Here is a 19,603-nt window from a genome sequence, read left to right on the forward strand (position 1 = left end):
TTGATAGCAGATCAACGTATCTGTATGTTTGTTTCTGGAACCAGTTTCTGCTAGAAATATTCAGTATAGAAATTTGCCTTCCTGTGAGGAGTGACAAAAAATGTCTTTTTTTTTTGTCACACGTCAAAATTTTAGATAATCAAACAAATTTTATGGATGCCATTTTTGTTCAGTTTCCTCCTTACTGTTGAATCATGAACTCTGACCTTTAGTGGGGAAAACAAGGTCTGCAGTGATTTTAGGTGTTGTTCTGAGTTTGTTGGATTTGTTGTTGATGTAAAGTTGGGGTAATTTTGGCAGCCTTGATCCTCCTTCATAAAGTTTTGATTCTGTGTTTTGTGCTTAGAAGAAAACATCCTACCCTGTTTATTGAGCCATTTCAAAACTTGCTAATATTACACTGTTATCCTTACATGACATAATCATCCAATTCAGTGTTAGCTTGAGCTAGAATAACACAATGACACAAGATTAATTTCACACATTTGGTTTATTTGTTACATTATTAAAAGTTAATAAATACCGTATTGTCAAATGCAGACAAGCAGTGATGGCGAGTTTTCAGCAGCGGTACATGTACACTCTGGTTGCAGCCACACCTCTGAGGGTTTAAGAGGCAGTACAAACAATCACACAATCAGACAGTCATGTCTCTCCCATCCTATAATTGTTTCCGCAATATTTTGAACAATATAAAAGTGCATTTTTAATGCATTTAAACATCCCAGGAAGAAAACATTTTAAATATATATATATGTAAGACCAACATGAACGTCCTGCATAACTCATGCTCATATAAACATCTCAGTGTGTTTTACATCACTGATGTAAAATACAAAATGAGGAGGAGCTCAACGGGTTTCAGCGCCCCCTGCTGTTGAGAAAAAGATCATCCGCTTCAAGGCCTGGTTCCTAAACAGGGTGTTCTACTAGCTGTACACATATAAAACACAGAAGCCTTATCAAATCACAAAGCAGTGTGGTTTATTGGTGGCACTGCTCACTTTAGCACCAAGACATGGCCTTCAAAAGCCACAAGAGAACAAAGATATAATACACAACAGAGCAGGGGGCTGTCAGAATAACTGTCATTTAGTCCCTCGGGGAAAATCCCACCTCTACTTGTTTGGCACTTTGCTTTAAATTACTTACAAAAATCCTCAGTCTCGTATCAAATTGCTCCCTAAAAACATTTTGGCTTACTTACAGTACTTTATAAACTTTACATTGCTTACTTACAGTTTTACCACCTCCAGATGGTAAAGTCTAACACAGCATAGGGCATCATCTGTTGTGCACTCATGGCTTTTTGTATATATTTCAGTGTGGCCTGTGTTATTGGTTTGACACTGGGCTAAGGCACCTGTATGTCCCTTAGAAAGTGAGCCAGCTAATCGGTGTTGAGCAGCTCAGCATGAAGGAAAGCACCCTTTGTTGCAAGCAGATTTTTATCAAAGCTCCCGCTGCAGTTGCAGGTTGTGATTGCCGTTTCAATTCAACCAAGATGGGCTAATGTGAACTAGACATGGGCCGGTGCGTAATCCTCATGGTATGACAAAATTTAGCTAAGTGGTAATTACAAAAAAGCTTAAGACCAAAATGCTTGATGTAATCTAATTGTTTTCATTTGAATCAGAATAAAAAGTACCGTTACTTCCAAAAAGCTATTACATAATGATTATTATAGGAAAAGTTATTTATTTAATTTATTTACTGGTAAATTGGTTGTCTTACATAAAATTAAACAAAATGTACAATAAAGATCTGACAAGTGTTGTAGTTTCTTTAAGTAACCTTGCTTATTTTGCAAAAAATCGCTTTCTGTTGTTCTGCTTCTTAATCAGTGGTTGATGGTTTATCTGTATGAGACGTTTTGGGATCATTTCTCTGAGCTGCAATTTTTTCACAAGCTGGTTTCATAGCCATGACAAAAACAGGTGACATGCAGGCTAAAGGTAACATCTTAGGTCAAACATATTTGTCCTAAAAGGACCAAGAACTATAGTTGCTCTCATGCTGATTCATATTGAAAAGTGCATTATGTGGATATAAACATGATGAAATGAAGGGTATTTGTGTAAAAATTGTATCCCATTCTGGGTATTGCGTGTGTTTTGGGATCAACAATGTGGAATCACAGTGATCTGAGTATGTTATTTTTCCCATAATATCACCATCTATTCTTATATTTAAGGATCGACAGACTATGTTGGAATAAAATGTGATGGTCAGAAAATATTTAACAGAATTACTCGGAAAGTAGGTCCTGTAATGAGTTTCACTTTCATTTTCAAGCATCCAGCATGCTGACATGAATGATGCATCAGTATAGCTTACAGTGTGACATAAAGTGATGTTGTTATGGCCGCTATCTGAGTCGCTGTTCTTGTCAATTCTGTAGCAAAACAGACTATGTTGGAATAAAAACAAGAAAAACATCCCGTTGGACCAAAAACATCCTCAGCAGCTCTGCTTATCTGGCAATCAAATTCCGAATGCCATAGTGTTAAATGCGAGAGTCGTCAAGAGCCAAGGTACTAAAACTTATAGACAAATCCCTGATTCAACACACCTGCATCAAATGAATGGCTCATTATTAGGCCTCTGGAAGTTGATGACATGCAGAGGAGGTCACTCAGTTATTCGATTCAGGTGTGTTGGAGAAGGGATCCATCTAGACTTTGGGACTCCTGCTCTAGATGCCATAATCATGATTATACTGCTGACTCTATGGGCAAGCAGTTGATTGCGACATGCTGAAGCTTGATACAGTTTTAAAACAGTCTAACAGCTTAATAACAATAATAAATGACACCCTTCTAGTTTTCATATAATGACATTCTGTGTTATACCAGATCTGTATCCAAATAGCTGAACTTCTCTTTCTTTTAAGCAATAAAAAACAGTAGTAGCATACTTTCAAGCAGCTGACCGGCAGTGCACAGCAACAAACGAGGGAACAGCAACTTCAAACAGCTAGAAAAAGTTGCTTTTAATGCCAGTATTTTCTCATATTCTTCTATAAAATGACATTAAACAATCAGTATGAAAGAAAGGTTTGGGGGTTTTGAAACCGTAACCTTTAAAAACCCTGGAATACCTTGAGACCAGAAACCGGCCCATGCCAAGTCTAAACTGCAGTGCAATGTGGAACTTTATGTGAAATTTGGCCTAGCAGATGTCTGTTTGGGGAAGGTCGACCACACTAACGAGTCTACAGACTTAAAATCTATGTTTCTTTAGCATGGAGTCAAAGTCAAGGTGGAGTTATGTTAAAACTAGACTATGTACTGAAAACACTCAAGCTGCTGGTACACTTGAGGTAAAAATAAGAAAACAAAAAAAATCCTAATTAAGCATTTCTTTTAAAAAAATATCTCAAACTTCATCCTTTTCACAAAAAGATAAGGATTGGAGAGGAGGAGAGCTTATAAAACCACTGATAAATTTGTAAAAAACTGTTCAGAAAAGAAGGTTGGGTAGAAACCACAGTTGTGCACAGCCCAGCCTCAGCACCGCTTCACTGTCTGGGGACTCATGTGTGTGTGTGTGGGCATGTGTGTGTGTGTGCTTGGACCAAAAGACAGCACATACAAAGCTAAATTAAATCCTGATCCTGCCAGTCTTTGTCTGTCCTTCTAAGATGTTGTGATCAACACAGGACAGTAAAACCGTAACTACCATATATGGGAGGAGTAGATGAGGTTGTATGATGGGTAGTTTTATTTGCCGGTGGAGGGCTCTGAGTGGTCCTCCTACGACTGGGGGAGGTGCTGTCTGATAATCTCTCGGGACTGCGGGGGGATCCTGTCAGGAAAACGGACAGAAAACTCCACGATGAGGTCACCGCGCTGCGACGGGTTCTTGGGGAAAGGCAGACCTTCTCCCCTGACCCGCTTCAACGTTCCTGGCTTGATGATCTCGTGGCAAGGGAGCGAGATGACGCGGTTTTCCAGCGTGGGAATACTAACAGTGCAGCCACACAGCGCCTGGAAAAGAGAGAGGAAACACAGAGGGTTAAAGTCTATAGAAAGAAATGAATTCCAGAGCCATGAATATCCTAATGACTTAATGTTTCCATGAGGTAAAACTGGAGTTTATTTCCCCTCACCCCCAAAACACAACATCATGCTGTTGTGTTTTCTGTGCTGTGTGTGTGGAAAACAGAGCGTGTTCCACTTTAAAGATCACTTAGCTTGGACTACAGCGCTGCCGGGTCTGGAGAACCGCCTCTGGAAAAGAACATTAGGAACTTGGCATCGGAAAAGTTTTCAGCTCTTTGTGTGTTGTGTGAGTGCACAAGTGTGTCAGCATTGCACTGGGGACTAATTTTAGCAGCACCCTCATACCTTGGACTAATGAAGTGAGGCAGGAATCGGCTGAGCTCGAGAATAGTTGGAGGGCTTGTCAGATCCACACAGTCACGCCTGGCGGCGCACACACACACACACGCACGCACGCACGCACGCACGCACGCACACCCCCACTCACACTCACACACATAAGCATAACCTCCTTATCACAATGTACCATGAATCCAGAGACATGTGGGTTTTAACGACTTCACAGGCTTTGTGGTGGGCATCTTTCGGGATATTAAGGCTGAACAGAAACAACTATTTTTAACTGTGTGACTGAATATCTGATTGAACAACAGACTTTATATAACACTTAGAAGCAACTGCTACAAAGAAAAGCAGTAAAATAAAAAAAGTCAGGTGTGAAGAGACACAGATGGAGATGAGCACACAGTTACAAATCCGAAAGGTTTGGGTCAGGAGAGTAAGAGTGAATAAACAAAATAGTAACTTTGAAATGTATATGTAAGTGAAACTTGTGTTTATATTCAAATATAGAATAATATATATCAAGTAGGTTACAGGTAATGACAACTCAGAGTTCAATTGATCAGAAAATTTGAATAAGACCAAAAACATCATAGTTAGCAAAGAAATGTTATGTTGTGACCTACACAATCATGGGGAAGGTTTAATAGTCGTTATAGTCAGCAGAAAGATATGAGCTATAAACGTTCGCTGATAAGGAATCAGGTGGTTCACAGATAGTCTACAAACTTTAAAATAAACAATTTCATAATGACTATAATCAATACAGAGTTGTTTTTGAGAGTGCATGTGTCCCGCAGAATCCTGAAGCAAATTCATAATGCCAAACATTAAAGAAAATAAACTAAGTTCCAAGTACCATTAACTTCCACTCCGCCAGCTTTTCATAATGTAATTGTGTCTTTGCACAGGCTTAACCTCACAGCACATCTATGTCTGTACTTGCTAAATGTTCTGTTAGGAGCGTTGCTGGGTTTTCTTGTTCTGTCTGATAGAAAGTAAATATGGACCATTGACTTTCGGGTCAAGCGGAGCAGCTGTCACAGACAGTGATTTTCCAGCCATGACATCAGCGTCCTGTCATTCAATACATACGTTGCCCTTTGACCTGGCCTTTTGGCTGCCTTAGAGACTCATCCTCCAGTTCTGAACACTTTCATTCACTAATGCAGATCTTACACACAGATACAGGTTGCCATAACACTGAGAGCACACTCCCATCTGATCAGTGATTGCATAAGGCTCTGCTCAGACAACAGCACCACAGAGACTGGCACATGCAAACAAACATTGACACTTTTTACGGAAAGCAAACTCTCAAGATATACTCAGAGAAAAAAATCCATCCTGCTTAAACCTAAAAATTCTGTTTTGTGTTTGCTTCAGGATGCAACAGATAAATATCCTCTTAATCGAAAGGGTCCTCTCAAAGATGTGGACTGACGTTGATGATGATTTGCACAGAAAATTGAAGAAGGAGGTGCAGCGCCACCTCTTTCAAATGTGTGCTGAGAACAGAACATGCCAAGTGTATCTGGTCAGAATAACTGCAGCGTAGTAAATGACAGCAAAATAGCATTCACTTAAACTGATACGGTAGTTTAATTTTATACAATGCTTTACTTTTACGGCAGGCATTCATCCTACTTTACACGTTTTGTTCTACTTGTTTTAAACAGTAAACACAGTATGTCACAAAATAGTATTAGTAAAGTAGCTCTCAGAAGCAGGAATGGATAATTGTCATATATAACTGGGTGAAGAAATATTACTTAGAACAATGATTTATTGCGATCATTTTTTTAAATTGTAGTTTGTTATCAAGACAGTAGGTTGAGATTCATACTTTAACTGTTTAAACTATGATTTTCCACTACAGGTTTAATGAAATCATTAATAAACATCAATATATTTGAAGAAGATTTAATTCATTCATTTATTTTTTGTCTAGCAATACATTACTGCTTAATGTAAATGAGGTAGTGAAGGAGCTTGTTTGATGAAAGCTGTCATTTTTCTATTTTTAGAGTAATATTTGTGTTTTCGTATCCCAGGCTTTGTGCAGTGACAGATTTATTAAAAGCACTTTTTATTACCACTTTTTCTTTCATTGCAGTAAGTAAAATATCATGGTAACAATTTAAATCCATAGCTGCAAACAACATCACTAAACCATACAGAGCTGCCCTGCAACATGACCTGAGTTCAAGCTTTCTGTGAACTGTGGGGGAAATGTCTGAAGCAGAAAGGAGCATTGAAACATCCTACAAAAGATCCCATTTTGTACATTTGACATGCGTTTTTTCGGGGAGGTAATTTCTTGGCTCAATAATATTACATGAGCAGAAAAGTGGCTCTACTGAATGACGACTACAAAAAGACTTTAAAAAGGTTTACCAAACTGAAAAGAAAAGAGAAGCCAGAGTTAAACTGAAAAGACTGTTTTTTTCTTTCACTTGCATAAAGATGGAATAAAAACTTTAATACATTATTTATGCTGTGTAATCGGTTTTTGTCCACACCTTGTAATTTGGGTCTGCATTGACGTGTGAGATTTTCTTGCAAGAGCACTTGAAATATTTTGACAATTTATCAAACCCAAGATATTTTTTTCCCCTTGACAAAAATAAGTTGTTTAATACAGATTAATTCAGAAATATCAATGACATACAGCATCATATTCATCATTTGTATGAATTGCTTTGACTATTTTGACACTAGAGTTGCTTAAAGATGGTAAAAGTTTACTTTGGTCTTGGTTCCTGTGGAACAAGCTGTTACCTTCAGCCATTGAGTCCAACTAATCTGGATTTACACTAATGGAAAAGCTATGAGAGATCTCTACTGCAGGTAGGAGTTTAACAAAATATCAATTCAAAAATACAGAACTGTCTATTCAAGCACAAAATCTACTAGAAAAGATTCATCATCCGCATCAGCGACTATTAAGTTGATGGAAGACAGGCGTCCCATTTTGACTGGAGCTGAGCCATTATCATTGCTACATTCTGGCCTCCTATGGGTGTGGAAAGAATTTGCTTCTAGAGAAATCAGAGTGTCAGATTTGAGCTACATCTCCTGTTGCTTGTGACTTTTGGAGATGCTGCAGGGATGAACATCTCCCATGAGTGTCACAGCATGGTAAAGCAGAATTGGCAGCACTAAACTAAGCTGCCTACTGAGGGATGCTTCTGGCAGAAAACAAAACTGAGCAACCTCATAGCTAGGGAAGAATCCAGCTGTCAAAATATGACATAATATTTAATACTCAAACCTCGAACATCAACACATCCAAACGGTTCTGTTTTGCTCCTTAGAAACAACAAGCTGGCTTTCATTTATGGCAGCGATTATTCCTGTGACAGAACTTGTTTTATGTGTTGCATGACATATTTTACACTTTGATAGATTGGAGTGTGTGCAGCCCGCATTTGAAACTGGGTTTTTCACTGCTGCATTCCTCGGCATTTTTGAAGAAAGCAGAGCAGAAGGAGGAGAGATATATGAGCTCATTTTTGCTTAGGAGACTAAATCATCTGACCCACTTCCCTAAAACTCCCAGGATGCAGCTCCCACCCCAGACACATTTCCCCTACTCTGCCTCATCTCATGTTTAACTCCACCAGACTTAAGTCTCTTATCTGGCTGTTGAAAGATGAGAAGGTTTTAGCTGTGGGAGTTGCAAAGTGCAAACTTAATCGCTTGCAGGTTTGATTAAACAACATCTCTAGCTTTAAATATGACTCAATAAACTCCAATGTGCTCTCGTCTGTGCAGAGTTGCTGTGTGAGGCCACTGCTCCATTACCTAGCTGGTTATTTGCAAAAGTTTGCAGAAAAACCATAAAAATTAGCTTAAGCTGAGTACAAAGAACAGCACTGACATCCCTGGTCATCTCAGCGAACCTACCATCAGGTTGACTGTCAGGACGTGGCAACCTTAATGGAAACACTAAAGCAACGGAGCACCCAGTGCCCTCCACACTGTAGGAGCGGCCAATTAAATATCCTGCCAGTTGCAATAATAGAAGCTGGGATTGTCACCACTGTAACACTACAATCCATCTTTATCTGAATGTGTTTGCAGGAGGTGGATACTTGTGTGCTGTCTTAGGTGTTTATGTATATGATTTCATGCTGATGCACATAACAAATGAGGATGGTGGTTCTATGCCTGTCACACCAGGACACCACATTCCTGCTTCCTCTCTCACACGTGGGTGGCAGAGACTCTGCTCCGACTGATCCTGTCCTCCAGCAATGACCACATGCAATGAACACATCTAGGACTGAGGAGCAGAATAAAGTGCATTGTAGGAATATTCACAAGCCTTCAGCGCTTTTACATTTTCTCACGTAGCAACCACAAATATAAAGGGTTTTATTAAAATCTTATGTGATAGACCAGGAGTTTGCAACCTAAGGAGCCATTTTGCTCTTGGATTAGCCAAATAAGACTTGTTTAGAGCATTAAATGTCACATGACTTTTTGAAAAAAGATGACTTTTTAGACAAATATGTACATATTGTTATTTTTAAAGAAGTGTTTCATTTCTATTTTTAGGATCTAAAATAAAGATAAACATAAAAGTGGATGAATTATTATTATTATTATTATTATTATTATTATTATTATTTTAAAGCACATAGGTTTCAACATATAGACAAGAAAAAGAGATCTAAAAACATATTACTTGTATTTTGTGGGAATCCAGTGCAAATATTGCAGGAAAAAATGCAATGGTTAAAAACCTGCATTTGTTATTATATCTGTATTAAAAAACAATAACTGTCTCCTTTTAATTTTCAGTCAAAGCTAGTAAGAGCCATTGTGGAAAGTCAAATGCGACTGCAGTCACAGGTTTCAGACTGCTGTGATAAACCGACATAAATTAGTGTAATTTTGAAAGGAAAGAAAGTCAAACTTGTTTTTCATACTTGCTCTCTCAAATAAATAAAATGTAAAAATTATTTTAGAAAGGTTAAAGGCTCACATTTGTATATAGAATACTCAACTCAGCAGTTAATAGAACCATCTTTCACTGCAATAACAGCTGCAGGTTTCTGGACATTGACTAGGCCATTCTAAACTACTTCTTGTAGGTGACTAATATTTTCACATCTAAGTTGTGGATCACAGCAGCTTCTTGGCTTCTTCTTTGATTAATGCTCTCCTTTCCTGGACAGTCAGTTTAGCTGGATGCTCATCTTTTGGCAGGTTTGTAGCTTTTATTGTGATTAAAATGTTTAAAGTTTGGGAATATTCTTTTTTTTTTAATCATAGATGGGAGAATCCAGTCCTTCATCTAAAACATGTCCGGCATGTTTTAGATTTTTGTTTTACTCTACATACCTGACTTAAATTAGCAAACAATTTTTCTTTGTAAAATAATATTTCTCCTTACTTCACATTTTTGCACTCCTTAATGTTGGTCTATCACATAAAATCCCAATAAGATATGCTAAATTGTGTGGTTGAAGATGATAAATGTAGAAAAGTTTTAGAAAGTTTGAGGCATTTCTGTCCCAAAGCTTCCCAGCTGTGTGACTGCAGTGAGTGTTTGAATGATTGGATCCACTGGGAATCAAAATCCCTCTAAAGAATTAGCAACTAATAGAAATGTTAGCAACTAATAGAATAGTTGTAGCTCTACAATCTCATGTTGTAGAGCTACAACATGAGATGTTGAACAGAGATAAAATAAGTTGGACGTACCTCTTTTAGGGTTATCTTGCAGTTATAAATGATATTGGAACCGTCTCTTTTGAAGTGGGCATGCCCCTTGTCTTTAAGCACAAACATTATGTCGGCAGGAATGTTCTCAGGGGTCTCGTCCCCCTCTTTTGGGAAAGTAATCTTGGTCCCCTCCTTCCAGCCCTTCTTGATGACGATGTTGAGGATCTTGTCCTCTGTTCTCATGCTCCTCCCGTCTGGATTCAGCCTGCGGCGAGTGATCTTCATGCGTTTGGTGCAGCCGTGGAAGATCTCCTCCAGTGAGACCCTCAGCTCGTGGACCACCGGCGCGTCCTGGTGCTTCCGGTGGGTCCCCAGGCGCTCTGACGGGGTTGGCCCCCTCCTCCTGCGACCCTCCCCTGGAAAGCCATTGTTCATTCCTCCAGGAAAGCCAAACTGTCTCCCAAACTGAGCAAAGGGGTCATCCTCATCCATTTCTGTGTCCTGCTCTGCGCCGTTGCTGTGGTCGTTGTGGAAGGGGAAACCGTTGGAGCGGCTGTGGCTGCGGCTGGAGCCAAAGAACATGTCAAAAGGGTTGGAGCCCCCGAAGAAAGAGGCAAAAGTGGCGTGAGGGTCTCCATGGAAAGTGTAGTGATGCGTCGAGCTGCCAGGAGCACCAGAAGAGCTGCTGCCTCCTGTCTTCAAACCTGTAACAGAACAGAGGGCTAAGAAATGACTGACCATACAAACACACGCTAAAAACCCCGTGCATCTGTGAACATCTTCTAACACACACATGGCTCTGACCCCAGCATCAAACACCCTGGAACAGTATCATATTTTTATTACCATTTCCCAGGTGTGGATAAGTATGAAAAAAATAAAGTCAAATTTAGAATGAACAAATGTTTGATTTTCTGACTTGTCTTGTCTTTAGTTTTTAAAGGCGTATTTCTTTTACATTCTTTATCTTTAATTTTACTCATCAAATGTTGATTTTATCATTTCACCCATCAGTATTTTGGTTTTTGACCTATAGACTGAATACAGATGCATTAAAAATTTTAGAAAAAGTCTTTTCATCACTTTTTGGGCTTTAGTTACCTTTAAATTCATGTTTACCTAACCTGAGCCTCTGAGCATTAACCCTTTTATGACCTGAATTACATGGAGGCCAGTTGGACTTATTTTGATTTCATGAATGAAAAAGGAATAGAAACATTCCCTCACTGCATATATTAAGTCAGTGTCAACTTTCACTATTACTGTATTGTTGACTATAAAATAAAAGTTTAGAAGTTAGTAGAAAAGCCAAAAACAGGAGTCAGTTTCAGCTTTGTGTTGTTTTGAAATTTGTGGTACCTACAGATAAGATAGGTAAATATTTTGTACCAAAATGTCCAAACTATATTAAAACTTCAGAGGAAATAAATGTAGAAAAATGACCTGAAAACATGTAAATTTTAAATAAAAAAAGTTTTGGAAGTCTGTATAAAATCAGATACCAGACAGAGGATCTCTCTCAAAAAGCAGAGAGAATAAACCATTGTGGGTGGAAAAAAATCCCACAGCATCACTGATCTTCCAGCAGTGCTGCCAGTGGAGCAACAGTGACTGAAATACGAGGTCACTGCAAGCAAAAAACTGAACACAAATACACACATGCATGCACAAAACGCCCACAAATGCAAACTACAGCAGTTGCCTCTATTCATATCGCAGCATCATCATGATCTCGAGCCATCTGTCTGTCAGGAAACTCACACACACATTCATACACAGATCACAACAGCAGCTGAGGAGGACTATGAGTTATTGGACCTGGTGAGGGTTGTTGACACTATAATAACCAACAATCACACAACGAGATAACATTATTACTTGAGTGACTAACGCATATCTGTGTGATATTAGACCTGTGCCTGAGTTATCTCAATAGAAATGCCTGCTGGCTTCTCAGACAAAATGAGCTCTGCAGGCTTCTTGCTCTCCAAACGTTTTCACAGCACCCATTTCCTCCTCACCTTCCTCTCCCAGCTGGTCGTAGATGACCCTTTTCTTCGGGTCACTGAGAACCTCATAGGCCTCTGCGATTTCCTTGAATTTCTCCTCCGCGTTTGGATCTGTGTTCTTGTCCGGATGGAAGCGCAGCGCCATCCGTCGGTAGGCCTTCTTGATCTCATCCTCGTTGGAACCTTTGGGGATCCCAAGGGTCTTGTAATAGTCCTTCCCCATACCTACGCCTCTCAGGACCCAGAAGCCCTCTCTTCAGCTCAGACTGTGCTGTATCACTGGTGAGACACTAGGACACAATAAGAGTCTCATGACAATCATCTGAGGCAGACGCTGCCAAAAATGACAAGCTAGAAGCATCTCAGTAGCTTAGAATTATGTTAAAAAGTTAGCTTATTCAATTTGAAAAGTTTAAGTCACATGAATCTATTACGCAGTTATACATTTTATACATTCGTTATGGTTTACAGCAAATGAAAACCCACGATTCAGTTTCTAGCATAATTATAACATAACATAGGACCAATAAACGTTCAATGATGGGATAAAGTGTGGTAGAAAAAGATGCAGAAATAGTAGGAATAGCCACACCTTTTAGACAATTACAAGGCAACGCATATTTAAGGGTTTGGAGGAGATTTACAATGTGAGGAATGCAGCTGGAGTTAGAATCTCAAGGGCCATCATGCCCTTTGTATGCAAGGATCGAGGATGTTGCACACAAGCTGTTACATTCCTTGTGTTAAAACTTCTAACTGGACGAAGCGAACTGTTGTTTCTTGGTTCAAATGTACTCTTGTCAGGTGAAAGTAAATTCTGTATTTGACCACATAAACACAAATGGAGAGCTTGTATCTAGATTCAGACTCTAGGTTGAATGTGTCAGGATCACAGAGTGCAGATACAGAGTGAAGAGACGAGGTTGCAATTAACTCAACCCGGACTTCCTTAACACCCACAGAACCACAAGCTGATCATCTCAAGCAAAATGAGCTCTGGTCATGAAATGACAGCAAAAAATTTAAGTAGCCCGCATTTCTGTACAAAAATACTTTTTTATTGGTTATTTGCAATTTTACAGTTTTCTAAGTAGCCAAATTTTTAATTAATAAGCTCTGAACCAATATCTATCAAAATGAGTCTGGTGTTGCAACAAGGTGGAGATGGCGAGTAGTTTTTAAATTTTAATAAAAAATGAAGAACAAAAAATACAAAAATCACAAGGAACGCAAGGAGCCAGAGCAAAACAAAACAAAAAATCACAGCAGGAACAAACAAGCCAGCCAGGTGAACGGGGACGAAATTAGATTTAACAGGAAGAACCACCAAGGAGTGACTGAGAATGAGATCTATATATACTGGGGATATTGATTAGTGAACAATGAATAGATGGATGATCAGAATGGGTTAACGGTGTGAGGGGAGAGAAAGAGAGAAAATGGCACACGGGTCAAAAATGGATAAACTTAGTAAAAATGAATCTAATACTAACAAATAACCAGACATTAGGAACATAGTTAAACTGGAGTAACTAAGAAAGGGCTGAAGCAAAGGAAAACAGAAACACGGCTGATCTAAACAAAAATTGAAACTAAGGAACACATAAATAATAAACACAAAAACAACTCAAACAACCCAAAACCCTGTCAATATCATCAAAACTGACAGAAATAAACACTTTAAATGCATGTATACATGTATCTATGCAGTGTTTCAGTTTCATTTTCTGAACTAAATTATTGAAATACAGACATTTGTCAATTATATTCAAAACTATTGAGAATCACCTTATGACCTGGCCAAACAGGCCTACTTTAAATCTGCTGATGGCCCCCTGCTGGCCTGGAGGACTTGCACCAACTCTTGAAATTACACATGGTAGATTTATGAAAAAATCTGTTGGAAAAATCCCAAGAGTTTTACATTTGTAGCAACACTTAAGTTTTAATTCCTGCAGTTACATACACAGATCAGAAGGCAAGTTGTAGTTAAGTGCCTCACCTAGCAGCACACCAACATGTGGCACAAGGAAGCTGGAATCAAACCCACAACTGTCACCACAGTCGCCACGTTACTTATTGAACTGCTGAGCAACAAGAACCAGCATTATTTGAGTGGTTGCTTATGGAACACTTTACATCATTACAAAAAGACACGTGTGGTTCTTCAGAATAAAAGCCTCACACGTTTGTTTTATGTAGTGCTGACTAATTTCTGACTTATTTCTTCTGTTATCTTTAAACTTAAATGCCTATTTCTATTTGCAAAATGGTGAATATTACACCCGGTTAAGATTCAAAATAACCCAGAGAAGTTTATTGCATTTTTATGTTAAAGTAAAAAAAAAAAAAACAGTTGGTGTTGATGTGTTAATTTAAGCATAACAATAAAATGTTATGGTTTCATACAACAGTGCAGTGATATCTGCTACCTACCTGGTATACATCTGATATAACACTTTTACTTTTAGTTACACTAAATTTGACTTGACTCATCAGACAAACCAAGAAAAAATCTGGCTTTGAAAATGTTGACCATTTTCAAAAAAACTAACTGAGCCAATAGTTTGTGGTGGAAGAGATGAAACAGCCACACTTGAAGTGTAAGTGTGCCTCTCAACGATAATGGGTTTTGCTGGAAGGGGCCCCCAAATTTAATTCTGCTCAGGACCTCAGACAACCTCAGGCCGGCCCTGGATCTGCCATGCACCCTCCAGATATCTCATTTGGAGACTTAGTGTGAGATCTATTAAGTGATATGTAGGGAACAGAGAGTACTGATTTCACCAACTGTTGCCATGGCGATATGGTGATGATGTAGTCTGAGATGGAGAGCAGAGGAATCCCCTTCATCTTACTGTAACCAAAAGGGCTTCTCCACATCAACTCTGCCTGGTAGCTCCAGAATAATTTCCCCTTAATCACCTCTTCTGGAATCACAGGAGATTTTGTGTAAAAACAGAAGGAAGAAGCCCACTGCAGACCACGGTGATACACTGCCTGAATCTATTGTGTTCAGCCTTATGGGCAGGAGAGACCCCCCTCACTGCAGTGCCTCTCAACAGGGCACAGGAGTCTCCAGAGAGCAAAAGGAGGATTTTTTTTGATTTTTTTTGCCTGTGCCCTCTGCTTAAAGAAACAGTTCCAATTTGCGATGTGATGCCAAAAATAAAGCTCAATATTTCCGCTTATTTTCCGACACATACATGCTCATATGCAGGCCCACAGACCACGTAAAAGGAGCGAAGACAAAGCCCTACCAGAATGCCCTGTCAGTGGAGAATCAGATCAGCATGGTCCGGCTTCCTTCAGCCTGTTTCTGCGCTCCTTTCTCCCCTTCAGCCCCGCTGTCTGCCCAGCCGCTCCCGTTCCGTTGCCTCCTTATAATAACCTGACGTCAGGACGCAGCACCGACCGGCGGGGATCACAGGCTCTGAAATAACCAGTGACCAAACGCTGAGGTCCGCCCGCCCACTCGCCCACCTGCCTGACGTCTCGGTGGAAAACCTCAGAGCCAAATCTGTACCAGTGCTGTGTTGATGGGGAAGCAGAGACAGACTGGTTCTAAGAATCAGGGAGAGAAATGTGTCTAAATCGATGTCTCCAACGGCGTGAATAACTTAACTCTGATGGTTGTTTGGAAAAGCAGCCCTCTTCTTAAACTTTATAATCCTTTAAAAGTAAAAACTGTATTTTAAAATCTCCTTACCGACCCTACTGCTGCGGTGTCCGTCCCTGGACTTGTGCCTGAAATATGGAGCCTGGACTGGAGACCAGACCAGACCCAGCCCCCTCAGCCGGCCTGCAGGAGTCGTTTTTTTTTTTTTTTTGCCTCCCTGGATTTCTTGAAGAACAACTAAAAAAAAATAAGTTTCCCAAAACTATCAAAAACAATGTATATGTTTCTTTCTTTTTGCTCTGATTAGACTGGACAGATGATTGCTGTAAATCAGCTGTCCACAAACGAGATAGAGTCCCGTTTGGATGTGGATCTAAAAAATGTGGGTGAGCTGTCCATGCGCAAGGTGCTACAGTCGTGCCTCGTGCCTGGTCTGAGTCATGAGATGACTCCACTCACACCCGCATCTTTACCTCCTATCTCTATAAAAACTGCAATCATCAAATCACAGCATGCAGGCTTTAAATTAACCAGGCATCTCTATCTCACTTTCCTTCTATGCATTTAATCTAAGGCTCCATTTCCCAGCACTAACTTCAAAATCAGAACAAGACACATTTTCTTACAGGACTTCGACTAAACTGTCCACAACACAGGGGCTGAAACATTTATAAAACACTGCATATGCATTTTGAGATGTAACCGACATCATTATTGCACATTTATGCCACCCCTTGATACAATGGTGCCCTGGGTGTTGAGCCATCCCACCCATATCATACACCACTGCTGTCACCAGCTGTTATAGTTACTAAGAAACACATTGGTAGTGTGAAAGTTGTGTTAAAGTCCTCATTTAGTTATTTAAGCAATTTCTGCTTTTTTTTTGTCAGACTAGAAAATATTTAATGCATTCTATATTTCTAAATATTACCAAACATCTTTACTCCTACTACTGTGTCTTTGACAAGTGACAGATTTTATCATCAAGGAACAAGTTGCCTTCTCAGTTTAGTCATTATTAGCCCACCAATTAACTGTAAAACATTGTGAGTTTAAAAGAAAATGTAAAAATGACCAAGCATGTGCAGCATATGAAGTAGATCTGTGGCACCACTGCTGTAGCTGCCGCTGGACGTTGCTGAGGGTGGACACCAAAAAAATTTCTGCTAACAACCGACCAGGAATGCTCTACACAGGCGCAACACTAAAACCTTACCCCCCACTTAAAATCTAAGTTTAGACAGCTCTGCTAAAATAACCAAGCCTTGACCCTTAGGATGGACGTTTAAAAAAAAAAGACGCTTGTGTGGGACTCTTTAATAAATATACAGTGAAAGTTACGTAAACCATTAAAAAGTGATTTTAAAAAAGCAGCTTAAGAGGGTCTGCAACAGATTGCAAAGTTTAAAAAGTTAGACTTCTTTCTTCAACAATTTGTATGTCTTCACTATATAAATGTCATGCTTTCTCTCTGACTCTTTCTCACAAAATAGTTTTCTACACAAAACATAACATAAAACAAATGATTACAAACACCCTATACACATCCTGGTAAAGATGAGCAAAGTTCCTCAAAACAAATTCACTTTGAGTGCATTTATTTAGTTAAACAGCATAGAAATGGTTTATCAGACTCAAAATCTGTTATTTTCCACGACAGTGGACTATCCAAGTCCCCACACGGAAATCCAGCAGAAAACCTCAGCGGTGAGTTGAAGAGAGGAAAACCAAGGAGAGGATCCAGAAGTCCAGATAATCCAGAGATATTGCAAAAAATAATGATCCAACATCCTTCTCTCTCAATGACTAAAGAGTAACATATCCACTATGTCAGCTGCAAGATACAAACTATGCATTTTATTAAGTGGGTTAATATTTGTGCTGTGATGATTTTATCAAAAACAAAAAACAATTTTAACATGGGAATTTCACCGATATTTCAGAACGGTTAGAAAAGATGCACTTTGTTTTATGGAGAAAATGAGCAGCACAATAATTTGTGGATGAAGATTTATATAACTCATGATAATTACAGGGTAACATCATGCAATGCATCACATAACACTAAATATCATCTTTGGATGAATCTGAACTATTTTTACTAGGTTTTTAAACATGTTTCTGTAAACTAACTACTGGAAAACAAAGCCTCAACTTGAACATGCTGCAAACCTGCTGACCTACAGAAACCAACCTGTTAGCCCGGCGGCCGTCCGAAGTGTTGGACTGCCATCAGTTCTTAGTCTGGGACTAATTTTAGCTAAATACGACACCTTACTTTTATACTGAGCTTCTGACTCATCAGCCCCATTATATAGAAATGAGTCGACACAGGGCTCAGAAAGCCCTGTTTAGGCTTTCTGAGCAAAATGTCTCCTCATCAGAGGATTTTCTTGCTTGTTTACAATCAAGAGGATTTACTGCTTGCAACAAAGTGAAACGATAAATATCTTGAGGGCGAAATATTAAAATATTTCCCTTTGGCTTCATCAGTGTTCTCAGTCCTGATATAAATAACAACCAGCCTGTCCCGTTCTCAGAGAAACATCACATTAGAGCAGCAGTCATTATTGATGACTTTTATCGTTAAGTGCCCATAAAGGTACGCTCAGCAGGACACTTCTGCTCTGAATGGTCGATGCCAGAGGAAGAGCTGGAGAGAGAAATAAAAACTAATTTAAGTTTGAGTCACCGGTGAGGCGAGGAGGTGTGAGAATGGTGGGCGTCTGAATGGAGGAGTCTGTCTGACACACGCAGATGTGCTGCGAACAAAACACACACACATTTAACATTTGAAACAATGTGAGCATGTAGAGAAGCTGCTATGCAGAGGGACATTCAGGGACATTCTTGTGGGTCCAGCTGAAGAGTCCATGTGTTTTGGCAGCAGGAAGGGACTTCTGGTCACTGCAGCTGTTATAGAGGAGCAGCTGTTTAGCAGCAGAGTTTGATTCATGCAGCCTCAGCTCAATCTGTGAGGCGGAAATGCAATGAGGGACTCATCATGAAATTTCAATTAGCCTGTATAAAGTGTCACGAACCGACTCCTGGGTCACGATGTAAAGCCACAGAGATGCAGGATTTGGTCAAAAGAGGAAGAATACTGAGACATTGCTCAGCTATGTATGCAACCAAATAGATGGTGTGTATGTGTGTGTTTGGAGCGGGGTGAGGGGTGTTAATATACAAACAAGAAGAAAAACAGATGGAGAGACTGTGTTGCAAACAAGAACCAAGGAAAGAGGGAACATACTGTAGACAGGCTCCTGGTCCTGATTGGGTCGTCCCTGTTAATCCTTCCTAAAATTACAGTCAGAAGTTTACATACAGTCACTTCATAGAAATTAGGACACCCTGATAGCGAGAACTCACCCTGACATATTTGGACATGTGGATACTTAACATAATTACAATATGGAAGGATTCAAGCAACATAAATAAATAAAACAACCTTTGTTCTGATTAGCACACACACACTAGCTAAGATCACATGCTAGGCTTGATTAGATTACTACTGCATTGTGAAGGAGCTTCACCCTGTTTAACCCTCAGGCATTTAATGTGTTGAGCTCCAGACTGTTGAAGTGAGAGCGTGCACCACAGTGAGACTCAAAAAGCTGTCTGAAAGACGACTGCAATGGCTTATGAGTCTGTTATGGATTTGAAATCAGTCATTTTTCTGTCTGGAAAACTGTCTACAATTTGAGGACATTCAAAACAACTTTCAGCTTGTCTTTATCTGGCCGTTCATGCAACTTCACCTTGAAAGCAGCCGGTAAGAAAGAAAGACTAAAAGAAAACCTAACAACAGAATCACAATAATTATATTCTCTTCATGTACACCTGCTGTGACACACCTGGGTGTTATTTTAACTGTTTTTCAGTGGGAATAAAAGTATAATTTTATTTGGACATGTCCACAGCTACAGCTCTAGAAAAAACAAAGAGAC

General features: G+C 39.5%; 1 protein-coding gene across 6 annotated transcripts; it reads right to left on the bottom strand.

The window, feature by feature from the left end:
• Positions 1 to 471: 471 nt before the first annotated feature.
• On the bottom strand, positions 472 to 15,840 carry dnajb5 (DnaJ heat shock protein family (Hsp40) member B5). Of its 6 annotated transcripts, XM_028034332.1 has the most exons (6): positions 15,292 to 15,733; positions 14,034 to 14,961; positions 13,820 to 13,928; positions 12,044 to 12,321; positions 10,062 to 10,726; positions 472 to 3,989 (listed from the first exon to the last, which is right to left on the bottom strand). In XM_028034332.1, the coding sequence occupies exons 4-6, from the start codon at positions 12,252 to 12,254 to the stop codon at positions 3,756 to 3,758; spliced, it is 1,110 nt and encodes a 369-aa protein (XP_027890133.1). In that variant the 5' UTR covers positions 12,255 to 12,321; positions 13,820 to 13,928; positions 14,034 to 14,961; positions 15,292 to 15,733; the 3' UTR covers positions 472 to 3,755. The 6 variants fall into 6 exon arrangements, with proteins under 6 accessions (XP_027890133.1, XP_027890132.1, XP_027890134.1 ...); XM_028034331.1 differs by lacking the exons at positions 13,820 to 13,928; positions 14,034 to 14,961 and adding an exon at positions 15,741 to 15,840 and having other exon boundaries at positions 15,292 to 15,562; XM_028034333.1 differs by having other exon boundaries at positions 13,820 to 14,961.
• Positions 15,841 to 19,603: the final 3,763 nt, after the last annotated feature.

Source organism: Xiphophorus couchianus, chromosome 12 (genome assembly GCF_001444195.1).
Source record: "Xiphophorus couchianus chromosome 12, X_couchianus-1.0, whole genome shotgun sequence".
Taxonomy (NCBI): Eukaryota; Metazoa; Chordata; class Actinopteri; order Cyprinodontiformes; family Poeciliidae; genus Xiphophorus; species Xiphophorus couchianus.

Coding starts and splice junctions, on each gene's coding strand:
- dnajb5 (XM_028034331.1), bottom strand. CDS start 12,254: ATGGGGAAGGACTATTACAAGACCCTTGGGATCCCCAAAGGTTCCAAC. Junction 10,727..12,043: donor CGACCAGCTGGGAGAGGAAG/GTGAGGAGGAAA, acceptor GTTCTGTTACAG/GTTTGAAGACAGGAGGCAGC. Junction 3,990..10,061: donor GCAAGATAACCCTAAAAGAG/GTACGTCCAACT, acceptor TCTCTTTTCCAG/GCGCTGTGTGGCTGCACTGT.